General features: G+C 44.4%; 1 protein-coding gene and 1 long non-coding RNA gene across 2 annotated transcripts; one reads left to right on the plus strand and one right to left on the minus strand.

Moving 5' to 3' along the window:
* The first annotated feature begins 3,286 nt into the window (after positions 1 to 3,286).
* LOC127043349 (uncharacterized) lies at positions 3,287 to 4,618 on the plus strand. The gene is made up of 3 exons (XR_007772210.1): positions 3,287 to 3,443; positions 3,885 to 4,033; positions 4,530 to 4,618. It is a non-coding gene; the product is annotated as an uncharacterized LOC127043349 (long non-coding RNA).
* ALOX5AP (arachidonate 5-lipoxygenase activating protein) lies at positions 4,584 to 14,883 on the minus strand. The gene is made up of 5 exons (XM_050937348.1): positions 14,763 to 14,883; positions 9,974 to 10,073; positions 8,871 to 8,941; positions 7,533 to 7,614; positions 4,584 to 5,533 (listed from the first exon to the last, which is right to left on the minus strand). The coding sequence occupies exons 1-5, from the start codon at positions 14,830 to 14,832 to the stop codon at positions 5,371 to 5,373; spliced, it is 486 nt and encodes a 161-aa protein (XP_050793305.1). The 5' UTR covers positions 14,833 to 14,883; the 3' UTR covers positions 4,584 to 5,370.
* Between the last annotated feature and the right edge of the window lie 1,254 nt (positions 14,884 to 16,137).

Here is a 16,137-nt window from a genome sequence, read left to right on the forward strand (position 1 = left end):
ACCACAAGGGAACACCCAGCACCCCCATGTTCATCCTTGTAAAATGATTGTGTGGTATACAATGCAAAGTTTGTCATGTCAGGTGTCTTCGGAAGGCTCATGATGCACTGAAGCCTTGGCTACACTGGTACTTTACAGTGCTGCAACTTTCACGCTCAGGGGTGTGAAAAAACACCCCCCTGAGCGCTGCAAGATACAGCGCTGTAAAGCCTCAGTGTAATCAGTGCCACAGCGCTGGGAGCGCGGCTCCCAGCGCTGCAAGCTACACCCGTAGAGGATGTGGTTTATGTGCAGCGCTGGGAGAGCTCTCTCCCAGCACTGGTGCTCCGACCACACTCACACTTCAAAGCACTGCCACGGCAGCGCTTTGAAATTTCAAGTGTAGCCATACCCTGAGCATTGTTGTTATAGTGATGTTATAGGTTATAATTTCATGTATATATAGTTATGAGGCTGAAAATGTGTCTTCATGGCTTCAATAAGCCCAGGCAAAAACTTGCCAACAGCAGAGAGGCAGTTCACACCTCATCTGGGCATATATGGGACAAACCCAGCCCAACCTCACAGGAACAAAGGACGCTGGCCTAGGCAGCAAAAAAAAAAAAAGGATCTGTTCGACTCTCAAGTGAGTCATCCCCCTTCCTTTGGTCAGTTTTGGACTAAGATGAGGAAATGCTCACCTGACTCTGAAGCAGGGGGCGGGGGAGGGGAGCCAAGAGGGAAGAAAGAACATGATAAAAGAGAGAGACGTTTGCCATGTTTTTCCTCTCTCTTCCACTTCCATCTTCAGAAATCACCACCAAGCGACTGAAGCGCTGATCAAAGGGGAGAGCCTGGCTGAAGAGCAACCTGCCAGCCTGTGGGGAGAAGCATCTACGTTTGTAAGGGCACTGAAAGTGTTAAGATCACCTTAGAATGCATTTTGCTTTTATTTCATTTGACTAAATCTGACATGTTATTCTTTGACTTATAATCACTTAAAATCTATCTTTTGTAGTTAATAAATTTATTTGTTTGTTCTACCTGAAGCGGTGTGTTTGGTTTGAAGTGTGTCAGAGACTCCCCTTGGGATAACAAGCCTGGTACATGTCAATTTCTTTGTTAAATTGATGAACTCATATAAGCTTACAACGTCCAGCTGGCATCACTGGACACTGCAAGATGGAGGTTCCTAGGGTTGTGTCTGGGACCAGAGATATTGGCTAGTGTCATTCAGTTGCATAATCCAAGAAGCATCTTATATGCCAGAGGCTGTGCGTGAACAGCCCAGGAATGGGGGTTTTCATAGCAGAGCAGGGTAAGGCTGGTTTCCAGAGTGGAGGATTGGAGCGACCTAGCATATCACCAGTGCAGATAACTGCTTGAAATGCTCAGTTATCCCTTTCAGCCACAACCATGGCATGTTTGGGAAAGCAGGTTGTGTAACCCAGATTTCACCAAACAGAGGCTAGATTACTTGTTGAATTGTTTGCGGTTTAAGGGCTAACATTGAAAACTTCCCCCATTTCCTCTAGGGGACCCTATGCGATAGCATTCTCCTGAAGGTAACAGAGGCAGCAAGGGAGCAAATGCTGCAACCATGTGAATACAGACCTGATCCTTATGCTACAGTACTGTGTGCTGCAATGATTCTGGCAGAGTTAATGCTAGAGTGGTATGGAAAAGTGTCCTACCATGATGGATGAAATACGGCAGCCCTTCCCGTAAACATTCTGCAAAAGATTGCAGAGTACCTCCACGAAAGCTTCCGAGAGATCTCCATGGAGTATTCCCAGGCCATCTCCATGGACATAAACAAGTCTTTTTTGGAGAGCACCCTCTGCATAGCTGGAGCGGCCAGTGATACCCACTACACATACTTTTTTGTTCAGTTTAAACATAAAAAATAATAGCATGTAACCCCTACAGTTTGATGAGAAATGTGTACTGACCAGAGGTACCTTCCATGGCATCATGCTCCACCGCCAACTGGTTCTGTGAAGGGATGGGCTCCAGGGTTAAAAACAGTTCTTGGCTGTCAGGGACAATAGATCCTCTGCTTGCCTGCCTCACATTCTCCTCCTTCTCCTCTTCCTCATCAACCATGTTCTCCTCGTTGTTGCTCAAGGTCACCCAGGGCTCCTGGGAGGTATCCACAGAGCATTTTGGCGGTAGTAGTGAGGTCACCACCGAGAATTGCATGCAGCTCCTTATAAAAGTAGCATGTCTGTGGGGCAGAGCCAGAACGGCTGTTCATCTCCCTTGTATTCTGGTATGCTTGATGAAGCTTCTTTATTTTCATGTGGCACTGCTGTGTATCCCTCATGTAGCCCGTCTCCCCCATGCGATCTTGGCATAGATGTCAGCATTTCTTCTGCTGGATTGGAGCTCTCCCTGCACAGACTCTTCTCCTCACACAACAATAAGACCTACCACCTCCTGTGTGCTCCATGCTGGATTGTGTTTGCGGGCTTGAGTCTCCATGATCAGCTGTGGTGGTGAGCTCTCCATGCTGATCAAACAGGAAATGAAAATTCAAAAGTTCCCAGGTCTTTAACAGGGGAGCAGCTGTTTCCTGTGTACCTGGCTGATGTGCAGTGAAGTTGAAAGTGCTCTCCAGAGCGGTCACAGTGAAGCACTGTGGGACACCCCCTGGAGGCCAATTCATTCAAATTACACAACGCAGTATCTACACTATTCCTACATTGACCTGTGGATATTGAATCAAGAGCTATGCCTCTCGTGGAGGTGGAGTACAGAAGTCGACTTTACAGGCCACTTAGGTCAGTGGAAGGGACTTGGTAGTACAGACACATACATTATTAGATTGACTTAATGCGGTTTATGTCAACCTAAGTTTGTAGTGTAGACCAGGCCTGATGGACCTCACTTCACTCCCAGTGAAGACAATCTGTTCTGCTACTGATTTCACTGAGAGCACTTTCATGTTCTATATCAGTATTGCCAGCCAGCAGTGGTGGAGTTGTTATATGGGAAGCCCAAGGTTTCTAAGCCCATCTCTAGAAATAGTTAAATAAATATTTTTAAACAGGCATGCTCTATCTTATCCTTGCCTTTGTGGTTAAATCCCAGTAGTCTTTAACCATAACTACCTAACACTATGTACTCCTGGGGGAATTCTGCGCCATGGCACAATGCAGAATTGTGCAGAAATTAACGTGTGTGCAGAATTTCCTTTCCCCACAGAAATGGGCTGCAGTGCTAGCAACCACTAGGAGCTGCTGGACTTGGCAGACCCCAGCTTGCACATAGAAGACACTGCTGCGGAAGGGGGAAGGAGCTAGAGGGTTCCTGGCTCTGCAGTTCCCAGCATGCCCTGAGGGAAGGAGAGGGTGGCACGCAGGAAATTCTGTGCAAGCCTGGGACCAAGCATCAGACTGTTTCTCCCTCTGGATCCCTGGGCTCTGGGGGTAGGGGGAGGAGGATGAGTGTCTGGGAAAGGGGTAGGCCTGCAGCTGGGCTCTGGGAAGGGAGGGGATGTGAGTACCTGGATTGGGGGTGGGGAGGGCTCTGTTGGGCTCTGGAGAGGATACGGTTTGTGTGTATTACCTGGGGGGCTGTAGGTGGGCTCTGGGGGAAGGGATTGTGAGTGTCTGGCCCCCCAGCTGGGCTCTGGAGGGAAGAGGAGGGCAGAGAAAGAGGAACTGTGTTGTCATAGGGGTTTCTTTAACTCTCTACTCCTGGGGGAATTTTTGTGTGTGTCTTTATTGGTACAGACATACCTGCTGACAGGTATTTTGAAATAAATTACCAAAATAATTGAAACTGATGTTATTATGTGGTGTTATTTTGACAAATAAAATTTGCAGGTTTTTGCAGAATTTTAAAATATTATGCACAGAATTGTTATTTTGGGAGGGCAGAATTTTTATTTTTTGGTGCAGAATGCCCCTGGAGTACCCTATGATGTGACTGAAGCTGAGGTAATGTGGTATGGGGCAGCAGAAAAGCTGATTGTGAAGCAATTATCTGAAACATGCCATGAAGATTTGAAGCTAAGGAAGGGAAAAAAACATTTGCACTATACCAGGAGGTAAATTTTCTAGAGCTGTAAGTCAAAGTGTTTAGGTTATGCATGATCAATATTATATATGCTTCTGTTTTGTCAATGTGTGTGTGTGTGTGTGTGTGTGTGTGTGTGAGAGAGAGAAAAAACAGTAAATCAGCTGCTTTCTGAGGATACCATTTGTAAAACAGCTCAACTCCCTCTCCCTCTACCCACAGCCAATAATCTCCACCCCTCCCAGTGGAGTTATAAATAGAGCTCTACTCACCCTGCACGCCTGTCAGCATAAGCATAAATATGGTAGCAATCTTTAAAAAGTGAGAGTTTTGTCTGTTTGCCTACATTGGCATCTAATCAAACCATCCCTTGATATTGACTTGTAAGGGCATGTTATCAGTGTTATAAGCAGGGAATTAAACCCACTAATAGGGCAGGACTTATTAAATATGCATTCTTTAGATTGTGTTCATAGCTATTAGCTTGCAATATGGGTTCAGCCCTGCTCCTGCCTTTCGTTTCACAGGAAGTTTTGCCATCGATGGATCAAGCATTAAATGAAGACGACATGACAAACCACTTTCGTCTTTTTAGATTGCTTTATTAAAAACAAAAACAAAACAATCTGAAAGATAATGGAGTCTCATTTACACTAACATCCCTGTATACTCCTCTGGCAATTTACCCTACAGCTGCTTTCATGTAAATGAGATTCAGATCCAAACTGCAGTCATGCAGTACTAGTGGTTTGGTTCCCACTGACAGCAATGAACGTATATATGTAAGGATTGAAGGATTGAGCTCTGGGTTTTCATGGCAACTGAAGATGAATGAAATTCGGCCAAAACATTTTTTGGCTGAAAAATGAAGATTCAGTGACACCAAAACATTTTGCAAATTCATGTCAATTTCCCCAAATTTTTTGTGTAAAAAACCCTCAAAAATTCCAAAAAGTTGATGAGTTTTGTTTCAACGGTTTTGAAATGAAACAGGTTGATTTTTCTATTCAAAATGACTTTTCCTTTTGAGATTGCCTTCAATTTTATTTTTAAAACATTTAAAAGGTGTTTAAAATCAGAATGGAATGTTTTGTTTAACCTGAAATGGTTTTTTGGTTGTTTCATTTTTTTAAACCTTTTTAATCTGAAGAATTAATTGGAAAGTATTACCCTTCCTAGGGCACACGGACTGGTCACAATAAATCATTTTACTGTAGGAAAAACGTTAAATCAAACCACAAAGCCCACAGAGCTTTAGATTTACAGCAGTCTAAAAGGGTTTGTAGGTTCATTTCTTAAACAGTTGAATTATAGCTGCTTCTGGATATTGATCTGTAAAGCACAGCGAACCACTAATGCTGCAAAGAATTAAGGAATGAGTAGCAGTGGGGAGATGGTGTTGGTTACAGTTTTTATATACACTTCAAAATCACTTCCAAAAATGAGGACCAGATAATAGTTGAGGATCCCAGCAACAGACATAAGGAACAGGAATGATATGATGCGTTTTCCAAATATGTAACCAGGAGTGCTGGGGAGAAAGAGAGAGAGAAAAGTAATATACCAAGATTTATTACCTTGCTTGAAAAGTGCTCAACCTCTATAACTATCATTCAAAGCACTTTAAATAGACCTCAGAAGCTCAGACCCATGGGCCAAATTCCTCATTGACTTGCACCCTTTGACCCCCTTTAATTTCAGCAGAGATGCACAGGTGTAAATCAAGTTGGGCCCCCCAGTGCTGAATTGATACTTCTTCATACTAATGAGTGCTCCATTTAAGAGACACGTGTCTTAGCTATTAAATATGATCATGTCTGATCATATTTAAAACCTAATTCAATCACCTTGTTTTAATGGTATGTAAAATTTATAGGGGTCAATTTTGTACACCTGGATGTTACTCACATTAACCTTAATAGGAGCTGTGTAGACATCAACAGGAGAATGGACCCCTATTCTTTCACTTTGCAAATGGAGAGAGATAATCACACAGACATACACTGAATTATCACTGTGAGCAGGAGCCTTTCCCCCACCTGCTCTGCAGACACAGTCCACAACGTGTGTCAAGTCCAAACTCCCCTGTTCCCAGAGTTTTGTTTTATTAACAAAGAAAAGAATAGTAAGATGATAGAAAAATCAGCTCCCTTACTCCACTCCAGCATCTTGGGGCTCTCCCCAGCCCAAGTGCTGCTCTGTGTAATTCTTCTACTCCAATATGTACTTGAGCATCTGTTTTTTCGTTTTTTTTTTTACTTTAAGTATGTGAGATAATCCAGTAAACAAACCTCTTCTTTCTTTAACTATCAGTGAATCAGTCTGTCAGTGCAAGTGTGTAAAATTAAGGGGAGATAGTGATGGGAAAGTGGACCCTGTACTTTGTGTTATTTATCCCTTTAGTTGTAAACTCTGGGCACTTATACATAATTGATCAAAAATGCAATAACCTACTGGTTCTGACTGGCTCCAGAATAGACGACATGGCCTGAAGGTTAGTAAATCCAGGCTATTTTAGCACAAGGACAGGGGTATGTGTTCCAGAGGCAAGAACCCCACATGGAAAATGTTTTGAAACAGCCATTTTAAACCAGGGGCCCATTAGCTCTAGTACCTCTACCAAGTGCAAGGGAGAGAGAGGTGGATTCTCAGTTAGGCAGGTTCCAAGCCATGTAGGGTTTCATAGATCAAAACACCATCTTAATCTCCAGGCCTGATTACAGAGCTCTAGGGTGCTCCTAGCATGAAATATTTCTTAAGAAGCAGGCAAACATATTCGGCTCCATCTTAAATCATTCAAAATAGGCTTATCCCTGGTCTTGTCTGGGTTGAGCCTCAGCCATTTTGCCCTCATCTAAACCCAGTCTCAACCAGACACTGGGTAAGACATTCAAACACACCAGCTGGGGTAGGCAGAAATAGGGCTTGTCTTCATTGCAACGCTAACTCAAGTGATAGCTCGAGTGTTGCCTCTAACTACTCTCATCCACATACACAAACCCTTAATTTGAGTGCAGCAGTGTTTTTATCTTGAGTTGGCCGGCCTGCCAGGGGGTAGAGTGTAAAGCTGGAGTTAGCACAACTCATCTGCTGCTAACATAACCACTCTGCAGTGTGGATACAGGCCGCTTGAGTGCTGCTAGTCCTCCAATGCCTTCCCACAATTACCCCTGTGTGTTCAGAAAGGACAGACAAGTTCTCCCACAATACATTGTGAAAGAATTCGTAAAGTGTCTTATCTTACTACAGCACTAAGAATCATGGGATGGGCCTCCAGAAGTCTTAGTGTCATAAATGAGTGAATGTAATTCCAGTGTGGACACAGCAATTCCAGTGTTATTTCACAGTGTGGCTGCTATCACTTGAGCTAAACTAACTTGAGAGGAGTAACTCAAGTGTACATAACTCAAGTTAACTCTGCAGTGAAAGCGTACCCATATACATGTTGAACAAGAAGGGTGTCAAGATACCCTACCCATGAAAACATTTATCACCCAAAACACTTGTAAAGCACTCCAGGGAATTCTTACCTTTGTGTCCTCTCCCCCAGATAGCCAACAAAGTACTTTTGCCTCACAAACAGATATATCAATCCAGCAAAGGCAGCAGCAGCTGAAAGGAAGATAAAGCCACACGTATTACAAGCTACCATTCAAGTCTCCAATGTAGGCCTCATTATCCATAGAGATCCGTATTGCTGTTCATGCTGGATGGGAAAATTGGGGAAAGTCTGTATTCTGAGAAGCAGGACGAGCGGTGGGACCCAGAAATTGAAGAAAATAAATTATGTGGAGAATTGCACGATATTTCCTGTCACCTTTGCAGAAAGCCTTGTGGGCCAAATTCTGCCTTCAGTTATACCTGAAAGTCAATAGGAGTGCTCCAGCAGTGCATGAGGACCAGTGCTGGGCCCACACGCAGGACCATGCTCTGCTCTTCAATGAGCGCTGCACTGCATGTGCCCAAGAGCACAATCTGGCGTATGTTCTGGTTTCCCCAGAAGCCCTGAGTACGGGGCAGCAGGTCACTGCACTACCCCAGCAGCAGGCCAGACACCGTACTGTGGTCTGAAATTCAGTTTTCAGCACAAAAAGGGTTTTCTTTGTGTTTTAATACTGGCTTTTCCCAGACCAGCAGGCCAAGCCCCTACCTGAGCCCAGCCAAGAAACTTCTGTTACCCAGAAACAATGACTTACCCTGGGGTACCGCAAGGCACTCAAGTGTGTGCCTGACTTTACGCGTATGAATACTCCCACGGAATTTAATGGGACTGTTACTCACATGCTTAAAACTAGGCACATGAGTAAGCACCTTGCTGAACTGGGAGCTCAGAAATGAAGGCTAGTCTAGAAGGCAGCAATGAAGCTTTCGCAAACACCCCTACACTCTGGACACTATTTCCCTGCAGCAGTCTGACAGCACTAATCTTCTCTGGCAGTGTCCTTCCAATCTGCCACCATTGGTGGATTATAGGAGGTTGAATGCATTGGCTACTCTGGGCCCTGTGCTCTGAAAGGGGTCTCCCAAAATAACCACACTTCCATTAGGAACCCTCACTGGCTTGTCCACACCACAGCTGGGAACTGGTGCCCCAGGTTCCTGACCAATCCGGGCTATGTTTAACCATGACCCATCCCTGTCTGTAATGTAACTCACAGGAGAGTGAACAGCTAATACATTAGCAACTCGAGGCTGCAAGCCTTTCCTCTCTGCAATCTGGCAGAGTAACCTCAGTCTGTCCCTTGCTGAAGCGTGGGGAGGAGGAGTCAGGTCATGAGCCTTTTTAAGAGACAATATTAAACTGAACCTCAGAAGACACACAAGTTATATATGTGTATATAGAGAGAGAGAGTTGAAGTACGTGTTACCTTGGCTACAAAGCAGCCCAGCACACCAAAGCACCACAAGAAACGTCGGGTATGCATCTCTGCAGTTTTGGCTAGGAAGGAATTAAAAAGGATGAGTTAAAAACATACTGAGAAGAGGAAAAATATCCTTCTGCCTTGGAAACACAGTTACCAGCTTACATATGGAGCATCTGGAGAGTTACCTCCCTGTTACCTTGGGACAACGAGGGGGGTCATCCATCTCCATGTCAGAAATAGCAGTGCAAAATGGATGGCATGTGTGAAATCCATCTCCTGAACTGCTGCGGTTAATCATGTCTCATATATTAAATGCCTGACGCACTGTATGAGTTTGGGCAACTCATGTAGCCCCGGTCCATATTAATCAAATCAAAATTAATCAAAACTCAATAATAAGGCAAAAGAGAGGATGGGAATCACAGCAAAGCCGAGGCTCTTGTAAAATCTGCCTGTGGTTTTTTTCTATAGCTTATTAAAAAGGAATTATTTATGTCACTTTTTTCATAAGAGAATGTCACTGTAGAGGGAAATATTCCTTTATGGGGCCTAGGATACACACCCATGCAGGGGAGTATATTTATGTATTGTAAAGTACAGAGCACATTGCCAGTGCTTAACAAATAAATAATGATGTAATTTTCTTTTCTTTCTTGGGTGGTAGTGAAATTCCCCTTTTCAAAGGCAATCACAAGTGACCACAAGAACAAAGCAGCCTGGCCTAATGGCTAGAGCACAGGTCAGGGACTTGAGAGACCAGAATTCTATTCCCAACCCTGCCACTGACCTCCTGTTGGTCAGTTCACCTCTCTGTACCTCTATCCTGCCTGTTTAGACTATAGACTCTTTGTGGCAGGGACTCTTTCTTACTATGTGCTTGTGCAATGCTTACTACAATAGATTCCTGATCTTGCTTGGCACCCCAAGGCACAATTATAAAATAAATAAAAATGATAATAAAGTACAAGGGCCTGATCCGACATCAGTGAGGCCTTTCCATTGACTTCAGTGGACTTTGGCTCAGGCCACAAGCAACGGCAAAGATTAACCTCAACAGCAAAGGTCTTGCTCTCTTCCCTACCCCACCATGTGGTTTGCATACTCACTTGGCAGTGAAGACACGCTCAAAGGCCGAAGATCCAGCCCGCTGGAAAGTCTTGCTGTTATAGTTCTTGCTTTCATGCTCCACTTTGGTTGCAAAAAAGGCTGTTAAAGAAAGGCAGGGTTTGTTCTGAGGGTTAAACTGGACATGTTGTGCATGCTCAGTATAATGGGCTGCGTTCTTCACTCGACAGCTCTGTATCCCTCTTGGCACCAGAAATGTGTGCTGGTGTAAACAGGAGCAGAATTTGGGCCAACACATTCTCCTCTAGGCTTAACCAAGCACTTTAGTTCACAAATGTGACATGTAGTCCCTTCTGAAGTGCCTACACGTTTTTCTGGTGGTCTGGGGGGCCTCACTTCTGAGCCCAGTGCTCACAAAGGAAAAAGTTTATTTGCTATTTTGTCTCCTCATCACACAGCTCCATATCCAAACTGGGAGAACATGCATCAAACCCTTCCCTGAGTTACCTTTCACATTCCTGACATGTTGTGTTAAGCCCAACTCTCACCCCTCATTGGAAGAGACGTCAGATTTTACTGAGCTCTGAGAATTCGTCCCTTCCCCAGTGATAAGGAGGGTGTTTTGCCCTTTATCTCATTTGCTTCCATATGGGATTACTGGTCACAGCACCATCTCAAGGCTGGATTAACACAGCTGATTTGGGCTGCTTTTCCTAGGGCAGGCACCTGCAGATGAAATAGCCATAACTGATAGAGTGAAGATCAAAGCTTAGCTATATTACAGTACCAATGTGTGGTAGATTCCTATTTCCATTCATTTGGGTGGAAACAAGGGTCTGGGTGGCAGCTACACTCTGCTTTTACTTAGCCCTTAATTGGGAAACTTCCACTTAAATCAGTGAGAGTTTCTCTGAATAAGGGGTGAAGAAAAGCTGAGAAGGAACCTGAGGATTTGGCTCTTATGTATCGGTGATCTATGTTGTACATCTATGGTACAGAGATCTCAAACACACACCCTTGAATTGTTCTGGGCTTGTGTTGGATCTCAAAGGAACTCTACCATGAACCTTTCCAAAAACTGGAACAGATTTTTCTTTTGCATGTCCTCACTTGTCCCACCCTTATAATTTTGCTAATTTATAAATGCACACAGATTTAAATTTACTGCTAGACACTAGAGTCACATCTAGCCTGCTTTCCATGAGGATCAAAGACTCAACTGGTTTTTAAACACTGATGCTTGTATATCCCGGGAGGGCCATCCACTACCACACTTTGACCTGAGTCATACGAGTAGTTCAGCAAAGACAAATGGACGTAATGTTATGCCCAAATGGTGCAGCTGGCCTGCCATCAGGGGTGTTGTATGGAATCACAGACTTCTGAAAATAAATGGGTGTGCTAAAGCACTTTCCTTTGTGCCCAGCTGTAGGTGCATCTGAAATCCTGGAGTAGTGCACAACAGCTGGATACAAAGCAGGGAGCTAGGTCCATTCGGCCAAGGGAAGGGTGTGCGGCTAAAGGGGGTTCCCAGGTTAGAATGAAGTGATACTGGCTGGAAAGATGAAATACTTGGCCCAGACATTGTCTCCATTGAAGGCATGCAGCTCCTATTCATGAAAGTGGTGTGAAGCATCTGGGTCCTGGCCAACTCCTTGCTAAGTGTGGACAACCAGGTAGCATCCGTTGCCAAGAATACTTTCTTTCACCTCCCAGCTTGCTGGGAAACTTCGCCACTTCCTCAGGAACCTGGCAACAATGATCTGTGCATTTGTCATCTCCAAGCTGGATTTCTGTTACTCACTGTACATGAAGTTGAATATGAAGACAATATATAGGCTCCAGCTGATGCCGAATGTGGCTGCCCCCCTACATGGCTCAGGCCACTGTAAGAACATCAGGCCTGTGCCCACATTTGTCCACTGGTTCCGAGTTAACTTCCAATGACAGTTTAAGGCTGTGATCCCAATTTTGCAAGCAATTAAGCCCAGACATCAAAGAATTAATTTCATTCTTGAACTACCGTGACTGATGCACTCTTCTGGGACAGTGCAGATCTCAAAGCCCAGGATGAAGCATGGGAGAGCTGGGGACAAAGCTCTCTCTGTTGTGGGGATTAGTCTATGAAACACTTACAGAGGAGATCAGCTGAATCCAGAGTCTGACCATCTTTAGGAAATACTGCGAAACCTCTCTCTTTGAGACAGCCTTTCCACCTCAAGTGACACAATACAAACACTTTAACAACCCATTAAATCCTCTCCTCCCCAAAAAGTCCCACCCCAGCCTACTCCAATTAAAATTCTAACCCCATAAAGGCAGAAATGCCAGAGACTCCATTGAAGTCCACTTGGGACTTCATTATTGCTATCAATTTTACATGGAAGGTGTTCAGATGCTGTGGTGATGACTGACAGTATAAAACTCTAAGATAGATAGACACAGTTGCCATACGACCTTGTTAAGAAGCAGAGGCAGAGAGACTGCCTCTGCTTGGGCACAGCACTGGCTGCAGTAGCTGGCCTGGGATTTCTGGAACAGCCTATGTAATGGATGTCTCTACTGCTGTTCAGGGAAATAGGACTTTGGGTATATTTCTGTGTGAAACTGATTTGTCATCCAAATGGCACATTGCTGAACTGGAACATTAACATAACTTCTCCCATGTATGTTTCTTGTTTTTTAATCTCATATTCCTATAAGGTATTTTTTACTCCATTTATCATCACTTTCATTATGGAGCTAACACCATAGATAAAAGACTTTGAGGGAGGAGGAAGGTATACAAGTCTGCCCTTACACTGCCCTTGATTGGTGGCAGAGAGCTGCAACAGAACATAGAGACAGGACCACTGGGAGTTACATACAATGGTCAAGTGCAGTGTTTTGCATGCCCTGAGTGTGTGCTAATAACATCTGAACACGTTCCAAGGAATCCCATTTTCCTTTGGGTGACCTCATAGGTAAATATGGGGTAGTGCTGGTTCCGGGTCTGAAATGCAAATTCAGCTCACTTTACCACTTTTATGATTATGCATTTATTTTTATACACACACACGGGTTACACACCTTGGTGCTTGCTACTTGTCCTTTGTACCACTTCATGGAGCAAAGAACATATAGGGGAAGACTCACCTGTAGAGATCTACTGCACATCCCCACACCACTTGTCACATGGCTGTACTGAGGTGTGCCAAGGTGTGACCATAGCACCCCTCAAGCAGTTCTAACTTGCACCAGGAGCCAAATTAAACCTTGCTGCCCCCAGAAGAAGGGGAAGGGAAAGATGGTTTTCAAATGACATTTCCCCTCCTCCTCTCCCCCCCCCCCACCCCCAACTTGTCTTACCCTGGATCCTGTGCCAAGCATAGTTCTTGCCAGACCCAAGGATTTGGATCAATAATCTGACAGTCAGATTTCAATGCTATATAAAATGTGCATGAGTGGAACAAGAAAAGACAAGTTTCCTGGATGGATTAAGTAAAGGAATTGTACTGGAAATATAGGTCTTTGGACTATCTCTCCCCAAACTCCTCTGGTAAAATAACTGGAAACATACCTGGGCACATCTATTAATGGATGTGCCTTGATTACCAGGAGCCAAATTCTGCCATGAAATGTGAATGCACAACCACTAGTAATGATGGTTATTTACTTGCCAGTGCTGTACAAAACAGAGTAAGGCACCGCCCCTGCTCCAAGATCATCATCTCAAAAACCTGTTCCTGCAAACACATAGTGGCTTCATCTGAAGGCAGAATTTGGGTATAAACCACAAACACATTGCTTTTGTGAGAGATAAGAGCTCTCTGTTGGACTGCTCAGCTGCATTTTCATTCTGAATGTTGCAGCTCTGCTTGTGCCGCACCCACCCCCGCTGCCAAACTAAGTAGCCCACGAATGATCTACCCCTACTGAAATCAGTTCCTAAAACTGCACGTGGTGCCTGATCCAAAGCCCATTGAGAACCATGGTCATCTTCCTACTGACGTCAGAGGGCTTTGGATCAGGCCCGTAATGAGGAGGTCAGATATCCATGTCTCAGGCTGCCATCCCACAATTCTCCTGGAACTTGGGGCAACATAAATGAGATCATTTTTTTTAAAAATCACCCATCTGTATGTCTCCTGGGTCAAGTTTTAGGGGATCTAATATGTATAAGACATGAGTGCCAAGTAAAAAGTTTGCAGAAGAAAAACATTTAGTTTGCCTAAGGAACATTAAAAGAAACTGAGCTAAAGAGACTGATATTTCAGAGCTTATCTTATTCTAATTCCTCTGATAAAGGACATTTATAACATTCTCAGCCAAGAAGAGGTTAAGACTAGCAAACTGAAAGACTGAAGAATGAGTTTCAGGAAAGTAGGATAACTAGTTAACTTGGACTAGTAACCAGGCCAGAATTTTTTCTGGTATAATTCAGTTCAGTGCCCTTGATCAGACTCATTTACACCCACTGAGGATCTGATCCATGTTTCATGTCAGTCGCTCAACTTCCCAACCTCTTCCACATCCCAAACCAGTTCTCTGTTCTTGGACATATTTACAGGGATGCAGACAGTAGCTGCTAATACTGACATACATTTAATAAACTTACTATAGTAAACCAAAGATCAGTATCATGTCACTGCTAATATAGCCAGCCACTAGTACAAAAAAACTGTATGTTAAAAAGGGAAGGGGGTCAAAAACGTTCTGAAACCAAGCTTGCTCATATTTAAAATAGGACAATTTACATTTAATATTCAATGCATAATAGATACCAGGAACGTGCTACCCTCTTTCTCAGCTTCCTCTTTCCCCCTAAAATAAATGATTATCTTTTCTTACCATTTTGGAGAACACTGATCAGGCTGACTATTGCTAGGAGGACAATGCTCCCCACCACTTCATGGTCCATTTTGGCAGCAGGCTTGTCAGAGTGGACTCTGTAGCCTTTTCAGCAGTGCAGCCTCAGAAAGCACAAGAAGAGGAAGTGACAGGCTATCTTATCTTGCATCATTAAATCTTTCTGATGGCTTCACAGCACGACACCACAGCCCCTCTTATTTAGAAGTATATCAGTGTGAGATATGGCTGCAGTCCATATCTCACAAGCTCTTTGGCTGCCTTTTCCTCCATGTGTGAATTAAATGTATCTATAGATATTGCCCATAGCAACCTAAGGCAATTTGTCCATGATCCATGAGGATAAATATTGTAGAGAGACAGCTCCTCTTTCAAAAAGCAGCATAGTCACAATACTGAAGGTCACCTGTGACAATTCTAGGAAATCCAGTCAAAAGGAAACAGAGCTCTAGGCTGCAAGAAAGCAGCTGTGGTTGCCATGTTAGGGTCTGCAGGCATCCCACTACTACAAGAGATATTAGGAGAAAATGTGTTATTGAACAGTCAGACCCAGTCATTACGTCATTTTCCCTTATGCCCACCTGTAGCAGGACAGTTACCCTGCTCCTGAGAGAAAAGGCTAGGCTGATTGGGGAAGCAGCCACAGCTGGGGCCACGCTCCAATTAGGCCACAAAAGGGCTGTGAGCCAGGGGCTGAGTCAGTCTCTCTAGGTGTGGAGAGAGAAAGACCTGGCTGTCTGGGAGAAAAGGGTACCAGAGTTGGAGCAGTGCTAGGGAATATGGCAAGGGAGATGAGGAGCTCCAGCCTGGTAAACCCCTAGGCTGCAGGCCTTATGCAAGGCCTAAAGAAAGATACTGGGGTTAGGCAGAAGCAGCTGGCCAATCCTCCTTTGCCAGTGATGAGTGGTTTACAGACTGCAGTCTTCTCCAGTGAGTGGGGGCTAGGTGATGACTGGCAGTAGCCACTGAGACAAGGTGGGGATAGGAGGGGAGACCTAGAGTAGGGGTACTGCAGGGGCAGAACCCTGAGGTAAAGGGCATTGGGGTCTGGGTGGGACATGGAGCCTGAGGCAGATGAGCCCCTGGCCTACAGAGGGTACTCTGGGCTGAAGTTGAGCTAATTCTCAGGATCACCAGTAGGAGGTGCCGTGCCAGTGAGTCTCTCTTCACTACACAACCTCACCATCCTTGAATACAAATCCAGCAGTGGTGTTATGTATCTAATCACTCCAGGGACCTTAATGGGAATAACATATAGACCTCAGAGTCATAAAGCTAGAGCGAGATGGATTTTTTCCAACCAGAAAGGAGGAAGGTGTGGTAAGCGCAGGTGTGAGGAAGGAACTACCGTTCTCAG

The sequence above is a fragment of the Gopherus flavomarginatus genome, chromosome 1 (assembly GCF_025201925.1).
Source record: "Gopherus flavomarginatus isolate rGopFla2 chromosome 1, rGopFla2.mat.asm, whole genome shotgun sequence".
Taxonomy (NCBI): Eukaryota; Metazoa; Chordata; order Testudines; family Testudinidae; genus Gopherus; species Gopherus flavomarginatus.

Coding starts and splice junctions, on each gene's coding strand:
- ALOX5AP (XM_050937348.1), bottom strand. CDS start 14,832: ATGGACCATGAAGTGGTGGGGAGCATTGTCCTCCTAGCAATAGTCAGC. Junction 10,074..14,762: donor GATCAGTGTTCTCCAAAATG/GTAAGAAAAGAT, acceptor TTTCTTTAACAG/CCTTTTTTGCAACCAAAGTG. Junction 7,615..8,870: donor TGGGCTGCTTTGTAGCCAAG/GTAACACGTACT, acceptor TCTTCCTTTCAG/CTGCTGCTGCCTTTGCTGGA.